The 9782-nt window shown below is 43.5% G+C and overlaps 1 protein-coding gene across 2 annotated transcripts; it reads right to left on the bottom strand.

Annotated features, from left to right (window-relative positions):
- Positions 1–2153: 2153 nt before the first annotated feature.
- LOC117450625 (homeobox protein Hox-B8a) lies at positions 2154–9470 on the bottom strand. 2 transcript variants are annotated; one of them, XM_034088483.2, is made up of 2 exons: positions 8468–9470; positions 2154–3611 (listed from the first exon to the last, which is right to left on the bottom strand). In XM_034088483.2, the coding sequence occupies exons 1-2, from the start codon at positions 8898–8900 to the stop codon at positions 3226–3228; spliced, it is 819 nt and encodes a 272-aa protein (XP_033944374.1). In that variant the 5' UTR covers positions 8901–9470; the 3' UTR covers positions 2154–3225. The 2 variants fall into 2 exon arrangements, with proteins under 2 accessions (XP_033944374.1, XP_033944375.1); XM_034088484.2 differs by having other exon boundaries at positions 2154–3608.
- Between the last annotated feature and the right edge of the window lie 312 nt (positions 9471–9782).

The raw sequence follows: 9782 nt of genomic DNA, 5'->3' as shown, positions 1-9782 counted from the left end.
TCGGATAGTGAAAGTGCATTCGGATTCTCTAAAGTACCGCAGTCTCTTCTCCTAAGTCCTTTTGAATTCTCCTATCCACTATCCCTTAACCCCGTGACGTTTCACTCAGAGGTCAAGGAATAGGAGATAGGGTTAGAACTTAGGAGCTGATTTTTGGATTATCGGAACGCAACCCTGGCTGCAGTCGAATAGTCCATTTAGCTTAGGAACATTCCTAACGGAGTGAAATGACCCGGAAGTCCCTCAGTGGCAGCCATGATAAGAGCTGTTCCAATTCTCGACATGATAGGAAAGGAGGTTTCAAACTTCCTTTATAACCTCCTTTAGCTTAGGAACCACTGGACCTCCCTACCTAAAGGAGAGGAGAAAATGCTGCCCCACAATGCCTTGCAGCCGCAGCATTTGCCGTCACACAACAGTCGGCCGTTCACGGAAACAACCGATTATGACGGAGAAATGATATCATGAAAGTTACGGTGCTTATTAAGCATTTTAAAACGTATGTGGTAAGTTGCCAAAGTGCTTTGTTTTGAACGTTCATCAGAATTATAATCAAAAGAGAAATATGAACGTTAGTTTTTACTGAAATGATCAAATAAAGTCAACATTTCACAGTCTTCACTGAGCTGTGTGGAGTTTGTTTAACTTTTAAAAGATGTTTGAATGGTGATATACACAGTGATAGATGTTAAGGACTAACACATGTAAAATCACATGTCCATTGGACTATAGAAGTCATTTTTTGTAATAGTTTTTTTGGGCGTTCACTATATCATATATAGTTAATAATTAAGTTGATGAGAATGCAGCGAAACCTCCAGTTTAATTAATGTCATTTGAAATGTTGGCATTTGATTTAATGCAAATATGCCAGCATTAGCGAGGTGCTCCCATGGTGGTCCATTGGCGCACGGCATAAACATGTTTAGCCTAGTAACACAGACTCATTGTCAGACATTGGAGGCATGCCTATGTCTTTACAGCGTTTGTTGGACAGCGAGGAAAATATATTGAGTCGGCTACTTTCTTGCTGACTAATGTGGCATTTTATAAAGATAGTAGATTGTTGTCATTACACTTAACCTGCATGCCATTGGAATGAAAGGGGCAATTGTTTACTCATCAAAAGGGGTGCTACCCAGCCAATGAAAACAGTTGCAGGCTATAATAACCCTGTGATGTCATCAGGGTTATTTGCAGCTCAAAATCCAAGTGTCTTTGAACTTGAAGACCAAACGTCTCTAATCTTCGACTTAACTGTATTTAATTATTTCTTTTAAATCTGTAGTGAATCTGTAGTGAATCCCTTAAATGTGTTTAATTGGAAAAATTAGTTGCACTCTGTCATGAACTCCTAACTGTCTGTTAAAATGTCAAAATAACAAGAACTATAGTTGTAGAGGCCTGCAACATCAATGTCAAATAAAACCGCATTGAATTATTGTACATTCTTATCTTAATGTTTTGGCGGAGACAGATTGTGTGTGGCAGAGACTGGTCCCATGCAAACTGCACACACTGTTGTACAGGCTTAAACAACACCTCTATTTCCCAAATAATGCCTGGAAACCTGATCAGAATATTTGGCGCTTTGGGGATTCCCCTAACGTCTGGGAAACAAACTGAAGTCCAATGCATGAAGATGGATATGCATGCGTAAATACGCAGTGTTTGATCCTTCCAGATGGAAACAATCCTCAAGTCGTCATCGTGATGATGATGATGGAAGGCAGTGTAATAGTGAATAGAGGCATGTAATAATGTAAGTGGAGGTGGAGGACCGGGCCATAAATAAAGTGGTGTTTGGATAGGATGTAGGATGTGTGTGTGTGGACGGGTGTGGTGTATGGGGGGAAGGAGGGGGGGACGTCTGTTATATTAAGAGGAGATTTCCGAGTCGAGGCTTAAATGTGTGGCCTTGTGAACTGAATAGTTTTATCAGTCTGGGTGCTGACAGAGAGGAAAGGAGAATGGTGATGGGAAAGAATGCAGATTAAAGTACAAAGGAAATCAATCCTTTCTGATTATGAGTTGATATTGCTAAGACCACTGATGTCTCCATCTTTATTGATACTTGTAAGAAATTGAAATAATACCGTGAAATTAATCTCGACTCATACCAGAACCTTGTACTGTACCATATTAAACGCATAACACAATTGTATTCGATTTTTCCTCGTTTTTATTTTTATGAATGTTCTCTTTTTTTTTATTCTGCACTGTGCGCATGCTTTTACCCAAAAAGAGAAAAAGAAGACAACATAAAACAAACACCATCGATCAAAAAACGAACTAAAACGACAATTAGAGTTTGTAAAAAAGAGACCTACTAAAACGGCATAAATAGGCAGTTTCCTGTTGTTGGAAATTTCATTAATTGCTACGTCATCATCATCATTATCATCATCAGCATCAATCAATCATTGCCATAACAACAACAACAACAACATACATGTGAGAAGAAGTACAGTAAAAAGTGCACCATCATCATTTTTTAACTTAAAAACTATACAGCTGCCAAAGATAAAATTGTTAATGATAAACTTCTAACAATATAGAAATGTTTCCACGATAATTGTTCCACAAAGAAAGGAAGCTATCATTTTTTTGTTTTGTTTAAACACTAGAGTAGACTATGCTTGTTGGACGCCCTCATTAATAGAGTGGTGCAGCAATGAGGCGTGTTTGTAAACCGACCGGAAGTTAGCATCTCAAGGGCTCCCTCGACACAAATCAATGGGCATTTTCCATTGGATTTCGCAATATTGACAAAAAAAGATCTGTGGCAAACACACATTTATGATCCTTACACGATTTGTTCAGCAGGATAATCACATATTAACACCACTTTATGATTTTTGAAGCATAATTGCAAAACTGTTTTAGAACAAAACGTGAACATCTCTTACGCTACCACAGATCTTATTTCAGGCATCTATCCAAAAACCCCATTGACCTCAAGATGTGGGAACCGGATGTGTTAAAAATGTTTACTAATTTCTGGGTTTCAGGACTGATTCCTGCACCACTCTCTTCTATTTTTTTAGTTCACTTTCTTGCTTCTTTTTTTTCAGAGGCGTTTGGCCCCTCCTGTCCATCCTCAGCCGCCATTTTGGAGACCCAAGTTCCTTTCCATCAATTGAATTGTGGAGACAGTGGAGCAGTCCAATGGCCACAATTAAGACTAAAAATCCCCTCCTGTACACCCCCCCAACACTCTCCTCCCTACATTTGCGTTTTCTCGCAGCAATCCTCACTCACAGAAGCCTGTGACCCCGCTGTTCCCACCACCACAGCCGGACCTCCTCCTTCTTCACCACCTCCACCGTCGCCACTTCCGCTTCCGTCCCGCAGCTCTTTCTCCCTCCTCTCCCTCTCCACCGCCTCCTGTTCGCTCTTGCTGCTGGGGAACTTGTCTTTGTTGTTCTCCTTCTTCCACTTCATCCTCCGGTTCTGGAACCAGATCTTCACCTGCCGCTCTGTCAGGGCCAGAGCGTGCGACACCTCGATGCGGCGCTTCCGGGTCAGGTACGGGTTGAACAAGAACTCCTTCTCCAGCTCTAGGGTCTGGTAGCGGCTGTACGTCTGCCGGCCCCGCCTCCTGCCCGCTGCTGTTCGGAAAGAGTGGGGGACATTATGAGAGGCCAGCATTTTACATCACACATCTTATCACCGCCATTTGCCCATTAACATGAAATCAATTAAAGCTTAATGCAAAAACAATTATTAGAAAATGAAAGCCAAAACATAATCTAAGCTATGTCCTTTGTTGTGTTAGTAAATGTTTATATTACTTGTGTATTCTAAGTTATTCTGTTTTATTGTGTTATCTATCGATAGCCTACTCTATAGTAGACATGTAACTTTATTTTGTTAAAATCTAAATATATAGTCACTGTTAATGATGGTTTCTAATTTGATACTTTTTATTTTATTTGTAACCCATGCGATGCCTTGTAAACCAGCAAGTGAATAAATGAATCTAATCTATTCAAATAGAGTGGCTTTTGATTAGAAATTATTAAATATTGCTTTAGGGTGAGGAAAAACATATAAAATCAAAATCAGTAATATTATCTTTTGATAACCTTTACATTTATAAAGAGGGTAGGTAAGTTGGGCAATGTCTGTGTTGGATTGAATTGTTTTTTTAAATAACCAACCAAAAGTCCAAACCCATACTCAGTTTACATAAAAATATGCAAACCAGGAAACCCTAACATTTACAAAAATGCTAAAGTTTTATTTAATGATAAACCTTAATTAATTAACAAGGGAATTGCCCGTTGTGAATTGTCTGAGAGATGTCCTGTGAATAAAAATATGTTTTAGGCGCGGTTAGATTTCAATGTGTCGAATATTATTATTTCATTGATGTTAAGAGGAAGTACTTTTGTTATGACCCACATTCACATTGAGTCCACATGGTCAACATTTCTCTAATAAATTGCCAGAAAACTGTAAGATTTATTATTTTGAGTTCTGTATAATGTTAGAAAGAGTCCCCACTGTAAGTCCACATCAATGTGATCCTCATGTGACTTTAATGTTCTATACAGGCATGCTCTCTCACACACACACACACACACAGACACACACACACACACACACACACACACACACACACACACACACACACACACACACACACACACACACACACACACACACCACACACGCGCGCACACACACACACACACACACACACACACACACACACACACACACACACACACACACACACACACACACACACACACACACACACACACACACACACACACACACACACTTTTCTGGTGACTATAGGCTTTAAACATGATTCTTAGAACAGAAACACACAATCTCAATCCATCAGAAACTACACAACAAGCTATAAATGACCAACACTTATTAACATAAAAACTGAAAGCCCTTATATAATGCAGACAAAACACGACCCCTAAACAAAGACTTTTATTCAGAAATAATAAATAGGCCTACATGATTTCAAAACCAAGAGGTAATCATTTACTTCCTGCCGATGTGTAACATATTTAGTTTTCTGCACACACAAACTTATGAGGACAAATGCTTGTCAATAACCTGTGAAATATGACGAGCCCTCTTTTTAAAAAAAATGTATATTTTCTATTTGCTCATCATCACATGAGTATTATTCTTAAAATAGGAAAAGTATTATCCTTCAATATTTCGGCTTCCTGTTCTCGCTCAAAATATAAACTTTTCATTTCAATATATTATCTAAATGTTATCTTTAAATGCACTCTTTGCATCTATAAATTGCAACTTCAATTCCGGGTGAACTTGAAAAACTCCTCACAGACTGATCACATTCTGTGAAGGCCGCAGGTACACAGTGTGAACAATAAGATAGCCATTACATATGCGCCTAAGTTCACCCTGCAGGATGCCCTCCACTTGCTGTGCCTCTCATGTTCTCGCTGGACTTCCAAGTGTCCGTCAATAGGCTCAGAGCTGCTGTTTACGGTCAGACAGCCACAGGAACAGGCAGGGGAGTCTTTATGGAAATGCGTGGACTAGTAAGTGATGTAAATGTCTTCTGTGTTATCTGTCACAGGCTGGCTCCGTGATTTCGCGCTGCAGGGAGTGAAGCGAAGTGGGCGCCACATACAATTCTGTCAGCAGCTATGAATTAAGGGACATGTGAAACACTTTCCTGGATGAAATGACAACATGAAGCTTAGATCCGGATGTGCTTTGACTGGAGCAACATACATGAGGAATTTAACCCCAAACCCCGTCTGCCTCAGTGCACGCACACACTATAGGACAGGACAAACCCGACACTGAACACAACTCAAATGTTGACTTGAATTACATGTCAGCGGATTTCCATAACTGTATTAGGTTACTCGAAAGCAATAATATTAACTTGAAATAAAAAACATTATGTTTAACAATATTGCTAAATGTGTTGACATTATAAAGTCAACGTTAGTTTTTTCAGTGTATAATTCATTTGCCGTTTTAGCGACGATGAAGGGTTAACTGATCTGCACGGGCTGAGGAAATGTTACAAGCCTTCGTGAAACATTTTAAGACCTGTTATATATGAATCCTTTACAAAGTCAATTAGACAAAGCCCTAAACAAATGCGTGGCAGTTGACATTTTGCCGGAATAAGAAACGAGGTTTCCACTCGACAACAGATGCCGATGAGAGCCGAGGAGAAGGATCTTAAACCATGACATTCACTCCTCGGCCTGATCACATTTTATTTCCCTTTTCACAGAGAACATGATTTATCCACATTTCCAACCACAGTCGTAAAAAGTTGAGTTTAGAATCAAACTCGGATATTAATGCTTCAGCTCGGGGGTTAAGGTCTATTTAACCATATTCGGTGAGTAGGAGCACCCTTCGGTGTTGGGGTTAGAGATCATAAAACGTGTGAAGGAGGCGATATCCCTCCACATAAGACACATTATGAAATGAACCCCTCGTTAAAGGGGGATTTCCGAGGTAATCGGGGAGGATAACCGCCTCCATCCTGCCCACAGAACCCAGTCCGCCTTGTTTCTGCTAGTATACAATCACTAATAAATCCTCACTCTGAGCCGCGATAATATCCCATCAAACATTGCGCGAGCAGGAACAGAGCTTTCGCGGGACTCCTGTTTGGACTGTTTGGCCCCCGGATGATCGGAGCTGCCTGCACCCGGGCCGGCAGCGTTACATACACTACTGGTTGAACACGATGCATCATGGGGTTCATCACTGCCATAGCAGAAGAAGAAGGGGAGCTAGAGCCCTTAAGAAGTCGTGTTTAGCCCTGCACTATACTGTGGAAAGACAGTAAAAAAAAACGGAGTAAAATATGCTGTAATGTGTAAATTATGACAATTGACAGGATGCAAACCTGGAGCAAAACACACACATGCTCACACGCACTGCTGTGAGGCACTACAGTCAAAAGTGCTGATTTCCTCTTGCGTACAAATGAATTAGCGGTTATTATTACTGCTACATGTAGCAGGTGAACGTCCTATAAGGGGGGGGGGGGGGGGGGGGGGGGGTGGAGCTCGAGGTAAATACAGACCTGGGTTTTATTTTATTTATATTTTTGTCTATGTTATGATCATAATCATGAAGCCACAACAGTGCTGTACCCGTCTGCTGCCCCACTTTAACACATACAACCGACAACATAAGCAATACACTCTCTTTCACACACACACGCGCGCACACACACACACACGCACGCACGCACGCACGCACGCACGCACACACACACACACACACACACACACACACACACACACACACACACACACACACACACACACACACACACACACACAACAATAAATATGGCCTCAAACAAAATAGGCTACTATACATGTCAATCCGCTGCTTTCCCTCCCCCCTCTCTCTACATATGTCTCTCTAACACACAACAAAATGCCTTCTTGCATAATCGCTCTTATTGTGGTGTAGGTTTAGGCCATCAATTATGACTTCAGCTTCCCTATAATGCAAATATGTGTGAGAGATGACATTCCTCCATGATTTATATTCTGATCCAATCGAGCCTGGTCCATATTCACAGGCGGTGTGTGCCACAAACACAAAGACGTGTGCACACACATGCACACACAGGATATTAATTCGAAGCACACAGACAGTACTTGTAGATTTCGATATTTGAATAATTGGATCAACAATGCTTAACAATGCGAGTAAAAAACACTATTTCCCTTTTAACTTCTGAAAGCATGAAGCCCTTTTGTGTCAGAGTGTGTGTGGGGGGGGGGGGGGGGGGGGGGGTGTGCAGCCTTCACACACCAAAGGGACAGTGCACAGGCAGGACACAAGTCAAAGATGTGGTGAATAAAGGTACATCGAGAAATGACAAGAGAAGAAAGAGGCATCCATTCGAGCGGAGCCTCACATCCTCCCCACGTACACACATGCCCGGCTGCAGTCTGTGGGGACCTGGCCACCGTGTAGCCAAATAATCCCTGAGACCACAGGCAAGTCGTAAAAGCAACAAAAAAAGGCAGTAAAAGTTTAACCCGGGTCAGAGCTGCATGTCTAAAATGAGTCTTTTCGGCTGGAAAACCCCTCCAGACCCTGTCCTCTCCCCCTGAGCAGGCTTTCTCACGGACAGACCCCCACCCCCCCACCACCTCTGCCTGGCCGCTTTCTCTCCGAGTCCCTCTCCCGGCTCTTTCTCCCAGTATATGGCCGGGGCAATTAAACCCTAAAGTCATTCACAAATGTGGTGCTGCCAATAAAACCATAAACGCGCTTTGAACGCAGGAAGCGTAAAGCAGCCTGCTTGCTTACACGGCTGCTTATAAACACTTTCCCAACTTTCTCACACGGTGTCCTTCTCCCTCGCAGGTTCCGCTCCCCTGCTGCAGCAGCACCACGGACACTTTTGCGGGACACGATTTGCTTTGAAAATATGTTTTAAAAGAACCAGTCTGGATGTCCTCACCTTGCGGCCTCATCCAGGGGAACAGCTGCGTCGGTGACGGACTCTGCTCGGTTCCCTCCGCGTCCTCTCCGCCGATCCCCGGTGCACTCCCCAGTTTACAGTCGCTGTACTGGACCAGATCCGCGTCCTGGGCCCCGAAAAGCGTCTGCCGCTGTAGCGCGTCGTATCCGTAGAAATTGCCCGGCTCTCCGTGGCATGTGACCGCGCAGGGACTCTGCTGGTACGGGTTGCTGGGCAGCGTGGAGGCGCTGTGGTGGTAGAAGTCTTGGATCTGCGGGGCGTGCTGGAAGGTGGCGGCGGAGCCCGGTCCGTACACCACGGTGGGCCGGCTGCCCGCCAGGTCCTGCGCGAAACCGCACTCGTAGTAGTTCGGACGTAACGAGTCCCCGCTTTTATATTTGGAGAAGAGCGAGTTGACGAAATATGAACTCATCTTTTGTGCTTATTGTTTTTCAGTTTGGCTCGGCAGAGTCAGAGTGGCGCTGTGGGGAGGGAGCCGCGGCTTTCAGCGCCTTTTCCTTTTTTCCTGAGAAACACCGACACACACAGATAAACACGGAGGGGAGGGAAGGAGAGAGAGAGAGAGGGTGTGAGGCAGGTCTGCCGCCGGTGTCGGTGACCGTTGTTGTGGTGTTTCCCTTCACGGCCACAACAGACGAACGGTGCGCGTAACGGCAGCCAGCCAGAGCAGTGAGAGCCACAAACACCGCGACAACAATAACAACAATCACACCGGTTCCATAAAATCTCCAGCGAAGAAGAAGAAGGAGAAGGAGAAGGAGAAGGAGAAGGAGAAGGAGAAGAAGAAGAAGAAGAAGAAGGAGGAGAAGAAGAAGAAGAAGGGAAAAAAAGGAAGAAAGAAAAAGAATAGGAAGGAGAAGAAGAAGAAGAAGAAGAAGAAGAAGAAGAAGAAGAGGGAGAAGTAGAGTAGGGGCTCGTGCGCATCACAATTCCGGTGTTAGCGCTATAAGCCCTGTCGCGCTCTCAAACGGGTATTCCGTGATTTACTCCTCTGCAAATGAGTTGTTTCATATTTCTCCTCTCGCTCGCTCGCTCGCTCTCTCTCGCTCGCTCTCTCTCTCTCTCTCTCTCTCTCTCTCTCTCTCTCTCTCTCTCTCTCTCTCTCTCTCTCTCTCTCTCTCTCTCTCTCTCCCTCCCTCCCCCCCTCTCTCTCTCTCTCTCTCTCTCCATCCCTCTCCTCCCGTGTGTGAGTGTATATCGGTTTCAGGGATAATTTGCATCTATTATCAGCTTTTCATCCCATTGGCTTTTCCACGCACACAGATAAACGTGCACGGGAGCGCGCACACGTACA

Source organism: Pseudochaenichthys georgianus, chromosome 8, assembly GCF_902827115.2.
Source record: "Pseudochaenichthys georgianus chromosome 8, fPseGeo1.2, whole genome shotgun sequence".
NCBI lineage: Eukaryota > Metazoa > Chordata > Actinopteri > Perciformes > Channichthyidae > Pseudochaenichthys > Pseudochaenichthys georgianus.
This window is presented reverse-complemented; position numbering and strand designations above follow the sequence as displayed.

Coding starts and splice junctions, on each gene's coding strand:
- LOC117450625 (XM_034088483.2), bottom strand. CDS start 8,900: ATGAGTTCATATTTCGTCAACTCGCTCTTCTCCAAATATAAAAGCGGG. Junction 3,612..8,467: donor CCCCTGGATGAGGCCGCAAG/GTGAGGACATCC, acceptor CTTTCCGAACAG/CAGCGGGCAGGAGGCGGGGC.